At 35.3% G+C, this 24,815-nt stretch overlaps 1 protein-coding gene across 15 annotated transcripts in view; it reads left to right on the top strand.

The window, feature by feature from the left end:
- The window catches only part of LOC128863695 (putative uncharacterized protein DDB_G0282133), a 139,224-nt gene that overhangs the window by 104,087 nt on the left and 10,322 nt on the right, over positions 1 to 24,815 (top strand). For 14 of the 15 annotated variants that reach the window (XM_054103047.1, XM_054103041.1, XM_054103071.1 and 11 more), the window contains one exon: positions 22,264 to 24,769. In XM_054103047.1, coding sequence (XP_053959022.1) covers positions 22,264 to 24,769 — 2,506 coding nt within the window. The remainder of the gene's footprint in view (positions 1 to 22,263; positions 24,770 to 24,815) is intronic. The other variant, XM_054103090.1, reaches the window with a different exon arrangement.

Here is a 24,815-nt window from a genome sequence, read left to right as displayed (position 1 = left end):
TTGGAAATAATAAAGAATTTATGCAAAAACAAAAAAAAAAAAAAAAATAAAGTTAGTAAAATATTGAACTACGATTTTGAGTTATTTATTTCTAAAACGAACCAAATGCTACACACTACTAGACAACTAATTTTTTAGACATCAGTTGACCTCAACTCCTGAATGGATTACTCGTCTATCCGAATCCATAATCCCGAAAGCAACCACAGCTTACATAACTCCTTCGTAATCATCACACTTCAACCCACTAAAATACTTGTCGCACCACCCTGCTATATTCGTGTACTCGTACATATAAATATAATACTCGTAAGAAAATGCATGAAAAGCACATACAACGTGATAATTATGTATTCGTGAGTTCGTTTTTTCTTCAACTCATAATTGTTCGTAGCGCAAGAGAAAACAGATTTTTCAATTTATCATGTAGTTTTCAAGTATATGCAGTTTATTTAACAAACAAAAGCAAAAAAAAATAAAAACAAACACAAAATAAATTAATACAAAATCTAACCATTTTCTTTTGTAATGATCACTGCTTGTTGGCTCAAAATCAACAAAAACCGTAAGAAAAACAATACCAACCATTGTGTAGTTTGTATATTCAATAAAACTGCTTCCTACCAAAGTCATCTATTTAAATACTAAAATATAAAAACAAAAATCAATAATTTTAAAACTACTATTGTATATTTTCATATACAAGTACATATTTGATTTTCTTTTCATACTTAAAGCTTTCATTTATTATGTTGTGGGTTCTTGTCTCGTAATTAGTGCGCTTCTTCCCAGTCAAAAGTGTTTTATCAATTATGCGTACATTTAATACATAAATACATTCATATATATATATATATACATGCATATATGTATAGTGATATACAAATATGAAATAATGCCAAATTTTGAAGCATGATTCTTAGGTTCTACATACATAAGTACCTGTTTTTGCCGGGTTTTTGTCGTAGATTAGTTCTTACCACAGTTCCTAATTTCTCACTAACAAAGTGACAACTTGTATGATACAATAAAATGTTATACTACTCGTACAATTTGTTTTATTGCATTTTTTCGTTGTTGATTCTTCTTTATTCTTTAGGGTCATTTTAAAGAAATTGAAAAGCTTTAATTGTGTAACACACGAATGTACAATGAAGTTTAGTTTTTGTATAATTTCATAATATTAAGCAAGAAAAAGAAATAAAGAGTATTGCTGATTTTTTTCGATGATTTAATGATTTAATGTGTATATGTAGTCGTTTGTTGTAATACTAAATAATTATTGCTCTTGTTAGTCCTTCTTTCTATAAAATGAAGTGTCACTTTGAAACTCAAAGACTTTGGCACTTATAATACCTACATAGAACAATTTGATACAAATATACACTCTGCGAAATAAGTACAGCATACCACTTTTGAACGTTTGTCTGTAAACGGGATCGTTTTATGTAATCATTTCATTTCGATCAGACAAATGTATAAGTAGTCTTGGAACATGTCAGTTGTATTTTATTCTTATACAGGGTGTTTTTTTAGCTGCATGATAACTATCGATATTGATTACTATGGCTTAGCAGCTGAGAATGGCAAACTTTTTTTTATCAGGAAGGTTTGGCAAGTCATTATGAATCGTTTAACGCCAGAACAACGCTTCAAAATTGTGGAGTTTTACTTTAAAGTAAATACAAGGTGAAATCCATAATAAATAAGACTGGTATCATAAAAAAGTTTTTGATGGCGCCATCTTTTTAATGAGTTAGTGTGTTGGAAGTTAATTCCCTAGCTGACTTCCAGTGATAGCTTGATGACATTCGGTTTAGTGGAAACGAAGTTATTGCGTCTAAAGTGTCAGTATGTTTGTATCATCGATGCAAAAATGGGTTTCGAACAAAGAGCTAATATCAAATTTTGATTTGAAAATTTGAATTGCTGGAAAAAGTTTATGACGATGATTGTCTATCTCATGAGTGGTTTACACGTTTCAGATATGGTTGTGAGGACATAAATGACAATGAACATACGGGCCGCCCAAAATCATTAATCACCGAAAACTCCATCGGAATTGTTCGTAAATTTATCAAAAATGAACCGAAATCATCGATGAAATTCATGGAATCGGAGTTGAATATCTCTAAAGCATCGATTTATCGTATTTTAACTGATCATTTGGGCTTACGAAAGGTCTGTGCACGATTCATTCCGCACAAGTTAACTGAGGACCAAAAATTGCTCAGAATTCAACATTCGAAAGGCCTCATTAAGGAGGCGAGAAAAGACGATAACTTCTTTTACAACATTGTAACTGGTGATGAAACTTGGTGTTTCCAACATGAATCTGAAACTAAGCGTCAAAGTGGCGAATGGAAGGCCCCAGACGAGTCACCACCCAAAAAATCGCATTTGGTAAAAAATCAGTAAAAAATCAAATCGATGTTCATTTGTTCTTACGATTCCAAGGGAATTGTCCACAAGATCTTCATACTCACGGTCCAAACTGTCAATACAATTATCTATCTTGGCTTTCTGAAGCGTTTGTTGCATCGCATTCTTCGAATTCGCCCTGAATACCGCGAAGGAGGAAGCTGGCGTTTATTGCATGATGATGCACCATCTCAGCGATCCTCTCTTGTCACTGATTAAGTTTTAACCATCAATCACCTGATATGGCTCCCTGTGACCTACTCGGAAAATTGCATTTGGCCATGAAAGGAAAACGTTTTGGGTCCGTAGAGACCATCCAAAAGGCTTGTACCGACATCCTGAAGGACATGCCGATCAATGTCCTGAAACACTCTTTCGAAAAGCTTTTAGATCGCGCAAAACGGACTATTGAGGTCAGATGGGGATATTTTGAATAAATAAACTCGAAGTTATCAGAACAAAGCTTCTGTCGTTTCTATTTTAGTTCAGTCTTGTTTATTTTGGACTTCACCTTGTAGACCTAAATTAATCAGCTAACCATCGGCAACATTCGGTACAAACAAGACAGCGCCACTTGTCATTCAGTGCGCTTAACAAACAATTTTTTGCAACATTCAAGTCACCATTGATGCCATACGGCCAGATTCATTGCACAGGGCCCGCCATCTATCGTTACGGATTTGAACTAGGTATTATTTGAAGAATGGTAACACTTAGCTGTCATCTGATTTGACAGAAAATTAGTTTTATTCTTCCGCTGAACGAAAATGGTTGTGTATACGCTCAAAGAACGCTGGGAAATATTGCGGCATTACTTTGAAAATCATCTTAATGTTGCAGAATGTGTACGAAAATTACGTACGGCAATGGGAAGAAGAAAAGCAACGAATGATGCGTATGTGCGTTACTTTGCGAAAAAAGTAAGAGAAATTGGGTCTGATATCATTTGGCCGCCTCGGAGCTGCGATTTGACGCCGTTGGATTATTATCTTGCCGAGGCAGCCATATGAATGAAGTTGTGTTCCATCATTAACCGGAAGGATTGTACTTCAAAATAAAAAAAAAACAGTTTGGAAAAATATTGAGTAGTTTCTTTTTTATAGCATTTTTAATTCCGTAAAGTTATATGGCGGACCCTATATTATATCGTAGCTATGGCGTACATAGGCCAGAAATACCATATTCAAAAAATAAATACCATGAAATTATCTACCAGATTATAAGTAAAAAGAAGTAATTCCAAAAATATTTATGTTGTGTTTTGTATTATTATTTTAAGTTCTCAAGCTCTTTAAAAACACGCATTACATGCTTTAAATAATACACAATATTTAAAATAAAGTTTAGAAGATTCACTTTAATGCATACAAAACACATTTTATGCAGAGAATGAATGAATTTATGAACGCAATTCGAAGAGCGGCATATGCCTCATATAGTTTCAATGCAAGTTTTACCCCTGTAAGCATCCAAAGTTCTAAGGTCTTCCCAATGTTTTTATCCTCAGTTAATTTAGAGATGGAAAATTATATTGAATGCGCGCTATCGTTAGTGTTTTTTGGCATTTCGTCGATAATTTTCGGTAAAGGCCCTTACGCCAAACCAGCAGTGATCAAATAATTCAATGATCCATATGTCACTTAAGCGCTTTTTACAACTTTAGGAGCACCGATACATAAATATGGTTTGACAGCTTGAATCATCATTACGAAATTTACATAGATAAGCTAAAAACTATTCAAGAACAGATCTTACTTTTTGTCTTAAGAGGTGTTTGATGAGATTGGGTATGTGGTCTTCCACGTACAACAATCGGCTCTTGCTAGTCGTAGAGAAATGCACGATAGGTATATTTTTTAAAACAAATTAAGGCCATAATGAACAATTTCACTGCTTATGTCTATTCCTCTGAATTTGTACATACTTAGACGCTGATTTTTTTTTTTGTAGTTGAACGGAAATAGGTATCTATGTAATGGATGGACTTTATTAATATTATGGAAATATTTCTTGCGATTGACTGGAATTTGGAAGTGTTATGTTTAACAATTTTTCTGGTCTTTGTTCCACATTCCCATTCAGTATTGATAATTTTATAATTATAATTTTTTTTAGCAAAACTTTTTTAAATAAAAGCGAGAGATAGCAATCAGTTTAATCAGTACTAGCAAAAAGGGTGAAATAGGTATGTAGAATTAACAATAAACATTTGTTATGTTCTGTATGTTCTGTTCTTATTTCGCAGAGTGTATTTCAGATGAGAGAAAATAAAGAAAATATTTGATGTATTTGCTTTGCTTGGAATGTTGACTTTTTAAATAGTAATAAAATAATAATCATAATTTATGCCGAGTTTCTCCTCAATTTGAGGAGGTTTTAATTTTATCTACAACAAATACAGAAATATGTACATAGGCGTTTGCCATTGCCTATAGATGGGCGAAGCTGTTTTATAATTTTGGTATATGTAGATAGTCAGAGTAGGGCTCGTATTAATGGATAAATCAAATTACTAATACAGATGAAAGATTCTGCCCAAAATAGGTAGTTTCCTCAAACAACCTCCACTTAACTTGGGACCGGAACACGAGTTTTCACCGATACCTAAATATTTTTCTTCTAAAGCTTTAGTAGGGCTTAAGAGATTTTACAGTTCACTTGACTATTTAAGTATATTCTGAGATTAGGACTAAAAAATGATATCCGTGGTGTCTGGCCGTTTTTATAGATCAATTCGAGACAAGAATGCAAATATGCCAGTAAAAAATTGTCTACAGATATTAAGTATACCGCCTTACGAATATTTTTGACCAAAATATGGGGTATGGGAATAAGTTTCTGCCCTCATAAAAGAGGCGTCGGTGCTGATACTAAAGGGTTTTCCAATAAGAGGTGCTATTTTGATATAGAACGATAAAGAAAAATGCTATTTTTTAATATATATGATCGGCTGTTTATTTCATTATAAAACAGAAAGATATGCCGTTAATAGTGGAAAATAACATCAGGCAAATTACCACCACGACCACGCTTACAGGACAATATCCTTTTCATGAAATTTTCCATAACCGAATTGTAAAATGGCTGCCCTATGTTCTCGATAGCCTTACGAATTCCATCTTTGAGGTCTGGAATCGACCCTGGGCTGTTGGCGTAGACCTTTTCTTTCATGTGACCCCAAAGAAAAAAGTCGAAAGGTGTTAAATCACAAGATCTCGGTGGCCAATTGTGATCACCTCTTCGAGAGATAACACGGTTCGAAAACTTTTTCCGTAAAAGATCAATGGTTTCGTTGCTTGTGTGGCACGTAGCGCCGTCTGGTTGAAAATAAACGTTGTCCAGATCATCTCTCGATAGCGCAATCCTATTCAAAATAACACCTGTTATTGGAAAACTCTTTATTTTTGTGTTCGCTATAGTAATATACTGGCTATTGTGTATATGTGAGGTCTCGATCGCAGTAGTTTACATTCGTTTGAAGCGAAAAGATCCTTTTTTACCTGACGTCAAAACTGTCTACGTTCGTCCCGAAAAAACAGCATTTGCGGGAAGTCATGCTTCATTATTATCTTTTTAAGAAAAGTGCCGCTGAAGCGTGTCGTATATTGATCAATATTTACGGTAATTACGCTCCATCAAATACAACTTGTAAAGCGAGAATTTCGACGTGAGTGATAAAGATCGCGAAGGGCACCGAAGATACTCAACTACAATCATTATTGGATGAAGACGTATGTCGAACCCTTGATGATATCTCTAAAGAGTTTGATGTTGACAGAGCAACCGTCAGTAAACGTTTGCACGCGATGTGAATGGTCCAGAAAGCAGTGGGTGCCACATCAACTGAAGGAGAGGGATATCGAGAGACGTTTGGTGACGTGTGAGATGCTTCTTGAACGGCAGAAAAGAAAAGGTTTTCTGCATCGCATAGTCACTGGTGATGAAAAATGGTTATATTGTGATAACCCTGAACGTCAAAAAAGTTTTAGCCTGACAGCTGAACCAGGTCCGCAGACGTTGCCCCTTCGGATTACCATCTGTTCCGATCAATGCAGTCAGCCCTTATTGGGGCGCGGTTCACTTCTTACGAGAGCATCGCAAACTGGCTCAAAAGAACTTGAATTTTTCGTCAGAGGAATCCGTTTGCTGCCTGAAAGATGGAGTAAAGTTGTAGGTTTCAATGGCACATACTTCACATAATATCATGTATTATTTAATATAATTGTTTAAATAATTCGTATCTTTGGCTAAGAAAGGTCGGAAACTTATTCCTATACCCAATCTAATCAGCACCAAAAAATTATCACGTGCAACATTGAGGCCTTCTATTTTGGAAAAAGCACCGTATTTATTTGAAAAGCTTTGAAGTTTTTCCTCTCATAAAGCAGCAAAGAATATTAGGTTAATGTCCGCCCATGACTTTGATTCTTTCAACGACACTCTCAATGGTATAGCGCCATACTGTTGTTATCCAATTCTCAGTGAGAAATAACGGAATTTTCGTACTATTGTAATCGTTGTGCGTTCGTGTAATTCTCCTTGGCTACATCTGAATGTTTGCTTATGTCAACTGTTGACCGACATAAAAAATTGTCGTAAATTCGAAACGGTCTTAACGATACTTAAACATTATGTTGTTTTCATTATTCTATGAACATAAATGATTAAACGACTAAAATATTCATTGTTTTTCTAGCATTTTTTTTTTAACATATCTTTCAACATTTGTCTATATACAAATGATAAATCGATTGAGAATTTAATAAAACAGATCTTACCGTGACCTGATTCTATTCGATCAAATTTATCATGCCACAGATATGTCACAACCAATACGTATTTCTCACTGATTTTTTTTTGTCAAAATGTGGTAGATGACATGCACTTTTTTTCGAATCATTGATTGATTAATTTTTATTTTTTTGTATGAGTTTCACTTAAAACTAAAAGTAAATCTCAAGGTCAAGTTACCCCCTTTTGAAGATTTTTATTTTTAACTTAATTTAAAATTTCTAACGATTGGATATTTTTCTGAAATAAATATATTTATTTATCCCATCATCCACGTTGATGTGAATACACACATACATACATAACTTACTTTTTTAACCACTTATAGAAAATAACGTTGTGCTAAAAAAATTTTATAAACTTTTTTAATATAGTCAGGCTTTTCTCAGTTTACCGGCAGTAAAAGAAATCTAAATGCTTGTGCAATTACCTAAATTTTAGGATACACATATTTTTAACTCAATTATTTAATTTCAAAATAAATATTCAAATTATTCACCAATGCAGTGGTACCACTCTGAGTTACTGCTAACCAAGTGTAGTCAAACGAAATGAAGCATTTTGCTCAATATTTTTAAGTACATACAGACAATTACTTTTCTAAAAACAAGTCGTGAACAAATAATTTAAACGCTTAAATACATAAAATGAGATTAAAATAAACTATATGACTTAAAAGAATGTCAGCTGTTTTTCGGTCTTTTCTGTGTGTTGTTCTCACACAGCGTGACACATAGGTATAACATACATTTAGGGTATTTCAGAGGTAAGCAACTTTGAAATGAAGGCCGTGGCAACTCATCACTCTAGACATGGTAGCTTTTTATAAAAAACAAATGTTAACAGCTTCAAATTTATATGTCACCGTTGCTTTTCGAATAAAAAGATTAATAAATAAATTAAAAGTTCGAAATTTTGCCAACGTAATTAGCCTAAAACCATGAAATATTCATTTCATTCTTTGGTATTTTTGTTTATTTTTTATATCTATGCAGTTATATTGGGTATTTTCTTAGCTGCATGAGAACTATCGATATATAAATCTGCCGTACATTGGAATTAAAAAAAACATTCGAGTATGTTGAACAACAAAAAACCAGCGTGCGACGTTAAGCACCGGAGAGAAGTTGAGTTCCAACTCTGTTGGGGGCAATGGAAGATAGTCATGGCGCGTGGTAAGGATATAGGAGAAGTGTATTTTTTGAAAGTTATTGTATAAGGTTTCATATACCTTATCAATATGAAATATTTCAATCTTGCTATTTAATACTCACGCCTTTTTATAGATATTTTCAAATAGTACGAGGTTTTTTTTTTTATTTTGTTGCCCTGTCTAATCAACCATATGCTAATGAAACATTTATTATTGAAAGATTAATAAGTTTTTGCTGCCATCTTGTTTATAAATTATTTCGTAAATACGTTGTACAAATTCTCCAGATGGCCTACTGAAATTTCAGACCAGGCCATTTTAGTGCTTCGAATTAATGCATTTTTGTCTTCAAATTGTTGCCAATTCTCATATAATAAACCTTATGAGCTAGCAAGCCATCCCCATAGATTTTCAATCCAAGCTCAGATCTGGGGAATACAGTGGACATGGTAAAGAGTCAACGTTTTGGGACACAATCCAAGTTTTGACCAGACTTGAAGTGTGTACAGGTGCAGTATTCTGTTGAGAGATCCGATTAATAGGCCCAAATGTTTCACGAATCCCAGGAAAATTTGATTCAAACAGAGCTTTACAGCCGTTTCCCGTCATGTTGTAGCCTACAATTTTCAATACGAACGCGGCATAGTACCAAATTGCTCCCCATACCATAACACCACCTTCATGGTCTTGATATCGACTCAAGTATATATATACCTACAGTTTCAAGCCGACTCCGAACGGCAGATATATTTTTATGAGGAGCTTTTTTATGGCAGAAATACACTCGGAGGTTTGTCATTGCCTGCCGAGGGGCGACCGCTATTAGAAAAAACTTTTTCTTCATTTTGGTGATTAACCGAGATTCGAACCCACGTTCTCTTTGAATTCCGAATGGTAGTCATGCACCAACCCATTCGGCTATTGCGGCCGGACTCAAGTACCTTTCCTCCTCTTTTAAGTAATGCGTGACCTAAAAGCTTTTCGGAAAGAGTGTTTCAGGTCATTGGCCGGAATGTCCTTCAGGATGTTGGTACAAGCCAAGATAGAAAATTGCATTAACGGTTTGGTCCGTTGGCACTCCTTGTGGGCAATTCCCTTGGAATCGTAAGAACAAATGAACATCGATTTGATTTTTGACTTCTCCAAATGCGATTTTTTGGGTAGTGGCTTGTCTGGGGCCTTCCATTCGGCACTTTGACGCTTAGTTTCAGGTTCATGTTGGAAACACCACATTTCATCACCAGTTACAATGTTGTAAAAGAAGTTCTCGTCTTTTTTCGCCTCCTTGATGAGGTCTTTCGAATGTTGAATTCTGAGCAATTTTTGGTCCTCAGTTAACTTGTGCCGAGTGATACGTGCACAGACCTTTCGTAAGCCCAACTGATCAGTTAAAATGCGATAAATCGATGTTTTGGAGATATTCAACTCCGATTCCATGAAATTCAACGATGATTTCGGTTAATTTTTAATAAATTTACGAACAATTTCCATGGAGTTTTCGGTGATTACTGATTTTGGGCAGCCCGTATGTTCATTGTCGTTTATGTGCTCACAACCATCTCTGCAACGTGTAAACCACTCATGAGCTCTGGCACGAGATAGACAATCATCGTGATAAACTTTTTTCATGAATTCTTATATTTCGGTAAACGTTATACCGATTTTAAAACAAAATTTTATATTAGCTCTTTGTTCGAAACTCATTTTTATACCGATGACTCAAGCATACTGACACTTTAGACGCAATAACTTCGCTTCCACTAAACTGAATGTTACCAAGCTTTGACTGGAAGTCAGTTAGGGATGTAACTTCCAACACACTAACTCATTAAAAAGTTGGCGCCATCAAAAACAATTTTTATGCCGCCAGTCTTATTTATTTTGGACTTCACCATAGGATGCACCTTGTTTCACGTAAGGATCCACAATGCTTGAAGTTCGACTAATATTTTTGGCAATTTGGTGATTTGAAAGTCCCTCTTAGGCCAAGATATTTGTCTTCTTTCACGTTCTTCTTAAACCTTTCTGTTTTCCCATTTTATTGGAATTAAGAAGTTTTCGAGCAAACCCAATGAATGCTTAAATAACGTTCCCGTCTGTACCTCCAATGGTTTCACATTAAAGGGGGAAGTCCATGTAGAAGCCTGAAAATCGGACATTTTTTAAACATAATTTAAAGGAGAAAAAATAATTTTATTATTTTGAAGCTTTGACACAACTTTAAATTACCTTTCGAGAGTACAAAAAAATTGCTTTAATTTTTTTTCCAAAATGGCGGCTCAGGATCATTTTTTGTCGGCTGCCTACAGAGCGAGGTCCCAAACTGCTCTATTTATTACTCTTAAGTTATCGATCTGAAACAAAAAAATGAAATTGGTTTTTTTTTATAACATATTAATGGAAAGGATGAACCCATAAAATTAAAAAACAAGTATAAAACTAATTATAAAATAATATAAAAAAGTCAGAATTTAGGGCTATTTTATTGACATTTTTAACCCCCAATCAACGCGAAATATCTGAAATTTTAGGTTTATTCTTCCGATAGGAATGTATGGAAAGGCCTCACCAAACCTCAAACAAATCGGTCGATAACTTTTTGAGTTACAACACGAGCAGTTTTTAAAAATACAGTTTCGAGATAAATGAGTTTAAAGTTTGGGCTGTAGAAACTACAATATAATATTAGGAATTTCAGCATGAAAATTTCACAGTATATGCTTAAGATACTATACATTCGAAATATCGGAAAAAATTGATTTTTTTTTTAATTTTACATGGACTTCCCCCCTTAAGGCGATGCTGGACTAGTAGTTGCATATCGAAATCAAAAATTTTCTCAAAGTTGACGCCAAAAGTTGTTTTAATTCCGTGTTTTCTTTCGGGTTTTCGAGCATACATCCTATTGTTTTCCACGGAAAACTTGAACAATATGACGCTCCCACATATTTGCTTATTAGATTATTTTGATATGTACATATTTATCATGATGGAAAGAATAATGAGATGGCGCCTATCGTGGTACCGTTACTTTGTTCTCGGCGAATTTGACAATGAGTTACGTCGTTTTAACACCAGTATGGCCATTTTCGTAACTTGATTTAGGATTTTTTTTGTTATTTATTCTCGGAGTCTTAGTTATTTCTTCATGACATTTTTCAAAAGTAATGTTTATAATTTTGTATAATATACATTTTTTTAAATTAGTTCAATAATTCACTCACTTTTATTTAGCTTTACTTTTTTTCAACATCTGGTCGCATTGCCTGCGATTGCAGTTGTTGTTGGTGTTCTTCTGCTTTCAGCAGTCAAATCTCTCTCTCGCTACTGCAGTGTTGCCTAGCTTTAGATATAAAAACGCACTAAAATGCCCATTTAAAGAAAATAAAACACCAATTTTTTATTGAATTACTTAAAGAACTTTGTATGCGTGACAAATTGTTTTTAAAATGTGCGTTTTTTTAAATAAATGTGTTAGTTAAGTGCAATTTAATTTATGAGTTTTTTTTTTTTTTTGTTAAGCGGGACTCTTTTGTTAAGGGAACGACTTATTTGCTATATTTGAGGTTATGTATTGTAACAAGATAAGTTACTCGTTTTGTAAAAATGTCGTTATGGTATCTTCAGTATTTTCTGGTATTTTGTGGTTTATTTTAACTATGAATACACCTCTTGATGACCTATGTCTCACTAAGAATTTAGGACCGGAAGAAACGATTACACCTCTATGGGTTTAATTCGCATTCAGTAAATTCAAACGCTTTTTAAAAAGTGTAAAAAGGTTTTCAATGTTAAGGAAAGTTGAAAGAGGGGCATTAAAAATTCTTGCATAACCTTAAAAGGATCAAAAATGAAATTTACACTTTAAAAATATCAAATTTTATAAGAACCAGCAAATTTTCATTAACCCTAACATCTTTTCAGAGTGACCTTTCTTAACATTCTTTTGTTTAATAATAAAGTTTTTTTTAACTTCTTTCGCCATGTCCATGTGGCTGTTAGCTCAGAATGAAACAAGGCGAATTCATTATTTGCTTTCTAGTTTACTAATACTTTGCTTTGACAATCAAGCATACAGATCATTGTTGTTGGTCTAGCGCCACCACCTTTAATGAATACGCCTTGTTTATGTACGCCAGTTAATTCATCATTTTTCTCCAAAAACTCAACAATCATTGCCTGCCCGAAAAGCGGCTAAAAAAAAGATTGGCTGAGACTTTATGGTCGTTACTTAAGCACACACACACATTTAGATTTCTTTGCTCGATTTATTTCGATTTTTCTTTTTTGTGTGTATATTTGTACACTGATTTTCATAAATTTTTCTTTGAATATTGCGCTCAACCTCAGCTAATTGCAAACATACATACACGCATCTATATACACGTACATGTTTTGTTTGAAATGACATTTATGAAATTTCTTGGGTTGATAAATGGTTGCAACGTTGTGAAAAACCGCAAAAGTATTTACAAAATTTCCTCTTTATCCAAATAGTTTGTAATGTAATATAAAAACAATTACATATATATCTATATATATATATATATACACATGCTGTATACGTACGTATGTATAAATAAATATATTTCGTATGGCATTTTCCGGCTGAGCTCATTGATTGTTCACGAAATTTGCAAATTTTTTGTCCAAAAGTTGTGTTTTATATCATTGAATGTTTTTTGGCTTCTAGTGAAATGGCTAAATATGTATGAATGTTCGTATTATAAACACACTCTTTTCGTAGATTTACGGTGCGTTAATGGTGACTATGTACTTACGTATAAATATGTAATAAAAATAAACTTATGAAATCGATTAGCTCAGGCTTAAACATTTATTTGCGTTTTGCACACTGCGGCTTTAAACTTTTTCTAATGTATTTGCGTATTTGCGTATTTTGAATTTATATTTTGTCATCTCCAGCAATACCTAATTTTCATTTTGTATTCGATTCATTGCTAAATACGAACTATACAATATTATAATAATCACTTTTCGTAAGTAAGTGTGTATGTATGAATTTACGTTTATTGTTCGCAAATTTAAATTGAAACACTATTCAAGTCAAACTAAAACCGAAATTAAAATACCAAATATATTTGAATATCTCAACAAACTGTATCGTATGTTTAATTAATACTTTTTATAAGACGCACGCTTTAGTTAAAAAAAATAAATAAATTTCTAGTGAAACGTGGAAATATTTATATGTATGTATATGTAACTCTCCTGAGCGATTTGTATATCATTTTTGCTTTTTAGTTAGTCTTTATTTGAATAGAAAATGAACTAACCCTCATATTTCCAATGCTTAAAAAATTACATAAATCAGCAAAACTGGCTGGTCTAGCTTTTGTTATAAATTTGCCAAGTAAATGCACACAAATTTTACTCACAAAGTCTTACGAACCTAGTCGTTTCCAGCATTTGATGGGGGTTTCCATATGAATGCATAGATATGTACGAGTCTACTAGAATAATGTGCTACTCAAAAACATTTTAAAGAGGATCTTTTCTTTAGTCGCGAAACTGTAAAAAATCCAGCATTAAAGAAATTTAATCCAACAAAAAATAAAAAAATTGTATCCAACCATTTTTTTCTTTTGTATTTGTTGATACTATTTTTAAAATATGTGGAATTGGACATTTAGTAAATTAATAAGGATTAATTCGTATTATTATCAAATGCAAAGAATTTTTCAAAACTCTTACAACTCTTTTCTATGTGCAAGACCAATCACAAATTACCCATATTTATTCACTTAATACAAATAATTATAAATATATTTATGAATACCTTTTTGTATACCCATAACAACATACATATGTATATAATAACAATTAATTGTACAAAATGTGTTGTGCCTTTTTGCATAAAAATTAAAACATCTTAGTTTCTATTCCGTTCGAAAGTAAATTTTTCATAAGCCAACAGGCAAATTTCAATATACCCACCTTTTACTAATAAATGTTAGCATGAAACGAGCAAAAGTTAATTTAATTTTTTCCCATATTATTTTGCAGCTAATAAATAAATTATGGTTGGTTGGTTGGTTTAAGGGTGACCCCGCATCGGAGTGCCACATAGACCGCAAGTTGGGTCCGTTGTGTTGCCCTAGAGCTCATTATGTTATATGATTTCCCCACCTAACCGAGATTTTTATTGTGGATTTTGGTCAAAGATATTAATTCGTTTCGAGAATTTGATGAGAGATTCGATTTTCAGGTTCGAGAGTACTGAAAGATTGTCAATTGTTGGAGAGCCAAGAAGAGCGAGTCGACTTCTGGCAAGACCGGGACAACTGCACAGCAAATGTCTGCTCGATACTTCCTCATCTTCGTCCTCGCAGTATCTGCACAGGTCGTTTTGAGGAACCCCGAGCCGGCGTGCGTGAGTGCCCAACAGGCAGTGACCGGTGATAAGAGATATTATATGCCTTAGTTCGTGTTTCGAAAGACTTATAAGGGTTTTTGTCTGTTTCAGATTGTAGGATGGCCAGATTTGTCTGGTCGTAACGCAAGTAGTTTCCACTCGCCACCTCCGATCAGCAATGCTGTGAAATTCTCGATCAATGAGTAATTTACATGTTGAGAGCGGAATGTGGATTGTGGGTAAGTTACTAACATTTGATTGCGCAGCTCCAGCTCTTGCGAGCTCATCAGCTTTGCAGTTACCTTCGAATCCACTGTGACCCGGTATCCAGATAACTTGGACAGAATTCTGAACACTTATCTCGTTAAGAGATAAGAGACAGGATCGAACCACATCTGAGTGGGTATAAGAGGAGCTGAGTGCTCGAACGGCCGCTTGACTGTCGGTGAAAAAGCGGATATCCTCTAGTGATATTCTATTTTCTAAGAGAGTTTTCGCAGCATACCAGATAGCGCATACTTCCGCTTGGAATACGCTACAGTAGTCGGGTAATCTAAATGATAGATTGATGTGAGGGGAATTGGAAAAGATTCCAAATCCCACTTTGCCGTCTTGTTTTGAACCATCTGTATATATAGTCAGAGGGCCATTGATTTCGGTTAGATTTGTCTTCCATTCTTCCCTAGTTGGGAGTGAACAGGAGAATAGCAAGGGTGGTGATGGAAGACTTACATGATAGTCTATGTCGGAAGAGATAACAGTGTTCCTGTTCAGTATGGCCGAATGGCCAAGATACTTATTCCATTTCGATATAGCATTCATGCGTGTCGCTGCTTTCACTGCAATCGCTTTGCCAGCCAGATCGATAGGGAACAAGTGAAGCAACGTATTTAGAGCCTTAGTAGGTGTTGTACTTAAGCATCCTGTTATCAGGAGGCAGGCTGTTCTTTGAACTCGATCAATTGTGGCTACTCTACACCGTTTTTCGAGTGCTGTCCACCATACAACCACACCGTAGAAGAGTATCGGTTTGATGATCGAGGTATATATCCAATAAATGATCCGAGGTGAAAAGCCCCAGGTTTTGCCTACAGCTTTCTTACAAGTATAAAGAGCTATGAAAGCTTTTTTACATCTGTTTTCGATGTTCAATTTCCAACTCAACTTCCTATCTAGAATAACTCCTAGATATTTAGCTGAATCAGATAGGAGTAATGATTCCCCCCTTTTAAGGTTATTGTTTGCAGTGGAGGAGATTGTTGTTTCCTATTGAAGAGAACAAGAACTGTCTTTGCTGGATTCGCATTTAGTCCGCATTCGGTGCACCATTTTGACAGAATATTGATTGAGCGTTGCATGAGCTCAGTGAGGGTATTCAGGTGTTTGCCTGACACGCAGAGAGCAATATCATCTGCATAGGCTACAACCTTGCAGCCTGCTTTTTCGAGATTTCGAAGCAAACTGTTTACAGCGAGATTCCAGAGAAGGGGTGAAAGTACTCCGCCTTGAGGAGTGCCCTTGACGGCGTACATTCTCATGCGGCTTAACCCAAGCTCTGAAGTGATTATTCTATTTTGGAGCATTTGATCGATCATCTTTCGGATGGAGTAATTAATACCCAATTTGGCAATTTCAGACAAAATAGCGTTGGGTTCAATATTATTAAAAGCACCTTCTATGTCCATAAATGCGACAAGAGAGTACTCCTTATTGTGAAGGGAAGTTTCCACTGTTTGCACCAGTGAATGAAGTGCCGTTTCAGTCGATTTCCCTTTAGTGTAGGCATGTTGTGCCTCAGAGATCAACTTAGTATCAAGTTGGGTTTTGATTTGCTCATCTAAGACTTTTTCAAAAGCCTTTAAGCAAAAAGAGGTTAGGCTAATGGGCCTGAAGTCGTTTGCTTTGCAGTGTGAAGGTTTCCCCGTTTTTGGAATGAATACTACCTTCGATTTCTTCCAAATTGTCGGAAGGTAAGAGAGATTTAAACACTTGTTAAAGATCCTTGTTAACCAAGGCAGTAGAATTTCCAGTCCTTCTTGAAGTTCTGCTGGAATGATGTTGTCAGGACCTGGTGATTTAAATTTTTTAAAGCTTAGTATTGCTGTAGAGGTGCTATTAGAGCTGATTAGATCTGATCTATTCCCATAATTACTCTGAAGAGTGCTGGGAAGTGCAGGTAAGTTGACAACACAGCCTGGAAAGTGAGATTCTAGAAGTATTCTAAGAGTGTGGTCAGTTGAAGTAGTCCAAGTTCCATCTTGAGTCATGATAAAACTGGGAGAGACTGGGTTTGATGCAAGAATCTTGCGTAGTCTGCTTACTTCTGAGGTGTTCTCTAATTCTTGAGTGTATGATCGCCAGGATGTGCGTTTTGGACTTCTGACAGCTTTCTTAAAGTCTTTGAGACATTGTCGATATTCTTCCCATTCGTCTGTTATTTTAGATTGGTTAAAGAGTTTCCGAGTTCGATTGCGAAGTTCTGAGATTTCTGGAGTCCACCAAAAAGGTTTATGCTTACCTCCTGTTTTTGTCAGGGGACAAGATTGTCGTGCTGCGCTTTGACACGTCTTCGTTATCATGTTGACAGCGTTTTCGATATCCTTTTTATTTGCCATTTCAAACTGCCTGATATCAGGAAGGTGCGTTTCATAATCATAAGACACCTTTGGTATACAATTTTTGAACTACCATAAGCGCGCTTTTACTTTCCGGAGTAGCTTTTATTTGGCGTCATTTTAACAGTTATAGACTTAAGACTTCCATCAATTGTTTCTGGTGCGAAAGTTTACTCGTATTTTGTAGAACCGTTATCTTTTTCCAAGAAGCTATACTTTTGCTAGTCTTTTCGGCGTTTCATAATGATAAGACACTAGTCGAAAATAAGCTTCTGAAGATATAGAATTTTTGGATGACTTAAATTATAATTTTATTCAATTTAACCTAAATTATGGGTTCAATATTATCACAAGAGGAGAGTGGAGAAATTTTGACCTAAAAGGATTCAGGCTTGTCAATCAAATCAAATTGCAAAAAATCAGGCAGAAGTCGTTGTGTTTTACGGAGTTCTGAGAATTACAACATTTTGAAGCCCGTTGCAAGAAAATTATCACTATCAAGTCGAGAACAGCGAGCAATCATAAGAAAAGCTTCTAACTCGACTAAGTTTTGCGCCAACTTGGCCGCTCTTGGCCAAAATATGGTTTCAAAAACAACAGTTTGGTGCACATTACATCTTTTGCCCCGGCACAAGCTGGCGCATCTTCAGTTTGCAGAAAAATACCTAGACACCAACTGGGACACAGTAAGATATTTGGAATATTTTTAATGTTGCGCAATTTCATGTTATTTTTTAAAGAGTTAATATTTTCGGATGTAAAAAATGGCACCTTGATGAACCCGATGGTTTTTTAAACTATTGGAGAGATTTGCGGAAGAGCCCTCTCTTATTTTCCAAGCGCAACTTCGATGGAGGTTCTGTTATGGTTTGGGGTGCATTTACATCGAAAGCAACTCTTGATATACAGTTTACATCATCGCCGCGAATGAATAGTGGGGACTACAAAAACGTTTTGGAAAATGGTTTCCTTCCTTTTATTCAGGATAATCGGGAAGCGCCCTTCGGTTTTCAGCAAGACTACGTCCGAATCCACCTAAGCAGTGAAACAAGGCAATATTTTACCGGTTGTTCCATAGAAAGTATGTACTGGCCGGCGTGTTCCCCAGATCTAAACCCAATAGAAAACATTTGGGATATATTAGATAGAAGAGCTTACGCCAATTTGACAACACCAACGCCTGATTTGACAACACCAACGAGCTTAAAGCGGCAATTAAGGCAGAATGGGTTTCTCTAGATGTAAATTTACTTAAAAAGTTAGCAGAATCGATGAACAAAAGGTTATTTTGTGTCGCTAAAGCAAATGGTGCTTCCATAGAATACTAAACTATTCTAGACGACAGAAAAAAAAATTCGAAAAAGTATACTTTTGTTAAACGATCACTTGAATTAAACAATGTCAAATCATTTTGAAACGCCTGGAAATACGTTTTTGCTAAAAGTTTTCTTTATATATTAAAAAAAACTTCTAAATTCTGTAATGAAACAGATACATTTTGTTACTTTAATCGATGTGTAAAATGTTTATTTTTCTCTGAAATCTATAAATTAAAATACTTTGAAAAATTAAGGGTGTCTTATTATTATGAAACGCACCTAATAAGGGAACTAGTTTCGATTTGCTGTCTTTACATAAAAGTCTAAAATAGAGAAGGTGCAACTCATGCATTAAAATTCGCCATATTAGCCATGCTTGCGACATACTCGTACACGATGCTATAAAGCCCATTTCGTTCCAAGTTAATTTCAAAAATCAATTGGTTTTTAGTACGGTGACTTCGTACGCGAGGGTTAAGTACACGAGTTACGCCACCCAAGATTAATAGATTTACTAGGTTTGCTCTCTGTAACTATGGTGAAAAAGGAAATTGGCTTCCACGTCACTTGAGAGATTCAGCCAAATTCTGCACGATCATTTCACATGTATTCAGACACTTGTCCAGTCAGTCGTTGTTCAGGCGGCAACGAAGTGTTATTGGTTGATTTTTTCGTATGTCACCAACACAATCTCAGTTTGTTTTTGTAAACACATCCCAAGTGACGTCAGCCCATCAGCTAATTCTGTCGAATTCGTTCAGCGCCGAATAACGGTCTGCTAAAGCGCACACCTCTAAAAATCTTTTCACCATGACACCACCACCTCTGTTTTGTTTTTATTTATTTATGTGTTCACCGCAACAGCAAAAAAATTTCCGTTATTTAAAGATTAACCCCCCACCAAACGGGTTATGGAATAGCAGCATCATCGGTTGATACTTTTTTGATACTTAATAAAAAAGAAAAATATATATATATATAAATTATAATTTTTGAATATAAAAATAATTTAATAAATGCAATCCTATGTCCAATTGTACATACAAACCAGCACCTGACAATTAAAAGAAAAGTAGTAATTTGTTACAATACATTATAAAAATCTATTATAAATGTATATGTATGTATACGTATTAGTTCTATTTTTAAACGATTTTCACTTAACTTAAATTTTTTCAAGTGTTTTACTCACAGCACTCGCAAATTTACAAATAATCTATGACTTTTTTAACCAAGAACCAGACCTGAATAAAATCGGTGGCTGAGTCCTTAAATCCACTAAACTTTGTAGATATCTTAAAAGTTTCATTTTAATTAATTAAAAAAAAAATTCGTAAACGAAAAATAACAAATTTGATCACTTTAATTTTAAACACCACTTGGTTTGATCGGTAAACAGATTCTCCAGATATTAGAAATTTTCATGATCTTTTTTTTTTTCTTTAATCCAAAACCTTTATTTGGCGATATCTCAAAAACTGAACTACAGAAAAAAAAATGTATTCGAATTTTCAGACTTAGCGATCGATTTTATATAGGGAATAGCTTGGCCATTTTGGCTGGATACTAGTGCTATCGATTTTAGTAATTGTTTAAGCAAACTCCGCTTACATTCATTCCCGCCTATAAGTATGCAGCAAGTTGGGATTTTGTTCATTATCCTATTTGCCGACCAGATCGCTGCATCTCTCAAAGTACTTATGAAATGGTAAACTTAAAGCGTACACTGCGTGCTTACTACAACCATGACGAGTGGACAACGCTTCGCATCATGCTCATGCTATAGCAGCTACGACTCCATGGCACACACGCCGCAGAGACAAACTTGTAAGTTGAACCTTTCCTTAAGCGAGTTATAAGGCTGGTATATCGTGGATTCGTTCCAATTGCATGAGTTTGATGCGATGCGTTGTGCAGTCGTCATGATAGATTACAAACACGGTTATCGGAGAGTTGGCAACAGAATTCTGTCCAAGGCGCACTCGTTGAAGGTGATGGCACTATGCGTTTGAGTGTCAAAGCAAAGTAGAAAACAAAAAATGAATTCGCCTCGGGGCTGATAGCCAATCAGCTGATTTAACACCTTTAATAGATGCGCCTTGATTCTGTCCGTTTAATTTTCGAATATGACAAGGCGTATTCATTTAAGGTGGTGGCACTAGACCAACAACACTGTTCTGTAAATTTTGATTTCCCAAAGCAAAGTATTGAGAAACTAAAAAACAAATAATGAATTCGCTTTGTTTCATTCTGAGCTGATAGCCACATGGGCACGGCGAAAAAAAAAATAACAAATCAGCTGGTTTACCAACTTTAATAGCTTCGCGTTGATTCTGCCCGTTGAATTTTTCGTATATGACCAACACAATTTCAGTTTTTGCCGATCTCTTTCGAACCAAACCGCTGTCATAACCCCAATCTTGTCGTCCACGGCAAGAATGATGGGATAGAATTTACTGTGATGTCATCACTGTAAATAAATAGACAAAAGGAAGAAAAGTTTATTTTATTTAATTCACTTATGTACCACTAAAATAAAACTTCTACCCTCCGCACACTACACACGCAGTGTACGTTTAAGTTTACCATTTCATAAACACTTTGAGAGATGCAGCGATCTGCTCGGCAATGAAATGTCCAATAAAATCCCAATTTGCTGCATTCTTAGAGGCGGGAGTGATTTTACACTGAAAGCCCGGTCTATATCTAGTTTATACTTATATTTACACCCAAATAGTGTGCGAAATATGTGCATATGTAGATATGTGTGTGTCTTATGGAATGCCATTTTTATGCTGGAAATATTTTAGCGTTCGAAGAAAAGTTAGAAGTTAAGAGAATTTGAAAATATTGCATTTACTTCACTAAATTTATTTTAGTATTCTTTAGCAATGCATTGAAACTGCTTTAAAAGGGGAATTGGAAAATAAGAATGGAAAGTTTCATTATTTCAGAACTAAACTAGTGTTGAAGTCGAAATTAGATATGAAACCGGTAACGATAGTTTAACCGTAGTGTGCATCAATGCGAATAAATTGTTGTCTCAATTTGCCTACTTTTACTACATATTATAACATTATTTAATCGTTTCTTTGTGTGTAAATATTAATCAATTACAACTTTCTATACATAAATATTGCATTTTGGCATTTAAAATATTATTTTTCTTTTTTCGTTTTTCTTTCTTCTTCATATGATTAAAAAAAAATCAAATTGAATACATATTTATATATGTGGCTGCAACATATATACATATAACTGTACATGTAAATGCATTAAATAACTATTATGGGTTCTGTTTTTAATACTAAAACCACTACCATCACTATTACTACTACTACTACTACTACCACCACTACAATACTACTACTGCTACTACTACTACTACTATGTACCAATACTATTACTACTACTGCATATTTGATTCAACAATTATAAAAATCAAATTCTTACTGAATACATGAAAAAAAACCAAAAACGTATGTTGACCTAAACGCTAACAAACAACCCATCAAAACAATCGACAAATCAACAACAATTCTGCCAACAAATCAACCAATAAAACAATGATAACCTTAATTAATCCAGCGATGTACAAACAAGTAATAATAACAGTGGAAGTTGTCCTAATAATAGCAAAGGAAATCACTATAGTCACAACCACAATTACCACCATAACCACCACAGTCACAATCTACTCCATCACAGTAATGGCAATGGTCATACCTTTCACCAAAATCATAATCATAACCAGCTTAACTATAAAGATACCAACTATAATAATAATAGCAATAGTAATCATCATCACCATCAAAATAGCCAAAGCCAAACCCAAGCCCACCACTATTATCGCCAAGTATACCACAATAGCCACAATCACTGTCAGCATCCGTCACAAGAGCATACGCACCAGCAATATATCCACAAAAGTATTTCCTCTAGCTCTGGGTCAGCATCGGCCTCTAGTTCCACAACCGCTTCAACCTCTGGCAATGCACCTGCCCCTTCTCCACAACCAGCGGCGAGCACCAATTCCAGTATTGCCAATGTGACAACACTATTACCAGCAGTATCCTTATCGCCCAGCAGCAATTTCCTTCACTTCCCCAATCACAGTCCCAACCCGCCGCCCAATTTACGATTGTGTGAGCTTACGAATAATATTAGCATTTCACCACTGTCATCTTCAACACTGAATGTCGCTACACTAAACAATTGCAATTTCAATGATCAAGAAAAGATTCCGAACTTGAAATTACCTGCCCTATTATCACCACTCCAGATTTCCCTTACATCCAATGCCTCATCGCTTGTTTCACCCACCTCACTAGCAAACTCTCATTCCGCAAATAACTTTCAGCAATCGCAAACTAGTCCACAAACAAATCAAACACCCAAATCAAACTTAAGTCCATATCCAAGTTCCAATTATACGCAAAGTCGCAACCAAATTAATCATAACCACCATTACCACAGTAGTCGACAATCCCACCTCAATCATAACCGCAACCACAACCATAACCACAGACAAAATCTGAATCAAAATCATACAAGCCATAATCATGTCAGCCATAATAATAATTTGAATAATAATAATAATAATAGTAGTAATCAGCATCAACAAAATCAAAATCAAAATCATTATCACAATTCGAACAAAAACCCAACACATCAATATCACATCCACAACCAAAATAAACCGACTAATAACCAATCCCACCTCCCGCTAAGAAATACAAATTTAATTTCCACAAACACTACAAAGTCTACAACTACAACTACAACTGAAAATAGTAACTGTACTGATGATGTGAATGTAACTTCTTGTACTGACATAATTTCTCAACGTGAACCATCACCGCCACCATTATCGCCACAATTGATGAACAACCAACAACGACGATGGCGACAACAACAACAACAACAAAATTTGTTATTAACAATGGCCACAACCACTGGGCTATCTGCATCATCCACTACACACACGTCTTCGAATCAACAATTACAACGCCATAAACAACAAAAAAATCCACGCACATCGGGTGCGCCCTCAACGTCTTCCCGCTGTTCATCGGCAACAACAACAACAACACCACCAACGGCAACAACGTCCAATCATTTGATCTTTAATGGAACGCATAAAAATTCGAATAATAAAAACACGAAAACATCGCTAATGAATATACCTGCGTCAATGATGACAACAACAACAACACCAAACGCACCTTCCACATCACCAATATTGATCTCACCATGGACGACGATGACGCCTGTGCCTATATCCACATCTCCCTCGATAATATCGACACCAACAATAACAACACTGTCCACAACAAAAAAAACGCGCAATCCTAATCTGCCCATTTCCAATTTCACGTCTGCGTCTTCTAATTATAATCCTTCCACTTCTACTTCTACTCTTGTTGCATTTTCTTCTCCTTTTTCTTCTTCTTCTGGGATATCTTCGATCTCATTGGGAACTGAATCGCATGCGACATCTTCAACCCATGTTGTTGGTGTTGCTGCTTCCACTGCGTCAATGGCTGAATCCGTCAATACATTGAATTTTCATAACGACAACAACAAACACAATGATAATAATATTCATATGAAATACCCGACTGATGGCACTTTGATTTGTGATAATACCAATAATCTAACAAATAACAATATCAACAGCAACCACAATAACAACAACAACCATCACCAACAATTCAATTCGATGGGTTTCGGGCAACAACAACACCTGCGGCATTTACGTTTTAGCAATAATGGACGTGGCCTATTGAATGGTGGTATGGATAATGGCGGTAGCCATGGTGAATATAATAACAGCAACAATTACCGGCGGGGTGGTGGAAATCAAAATAGCAATATAAATGGTAATGGTAACTCAATGCTGATGCATCGCCACAATGGTGACTACTACCCCAATAGTCACCACAACCATCAACACTATCAGTATAGTGACCAGAATCGCCGACACAGTGTCAGCAACAACAGCAATGGAACTAGCTCAGGGTTATTCGATAGAAATAATAGTAACAGCAATAGCAATGTAAATGGGAATACCAGCAATAGTACCAACAGTGTGGTGAGTATTGCGGGTAGCGGAGTTTGCCTATTCGGCATAAAGTGCC

Source organism: Anastrepha ludens, chromosome 2 (genome assembly GCF_028408465.1).
Source record: "Anastrepha ludens isolate Willacy chromosome 2, idAnaLude1.1, whole genome shotgun sequence".
Classification (NCBI taxonomy): Eukaryota; Metazoa; Arthropoda; class Insecta; order Diptera; family Tephritidae; genus Anastrepha; species Anastrepha ludens.
This window is presented reverse-complemented; position numbering and strand designations above follow the sequence as displayed.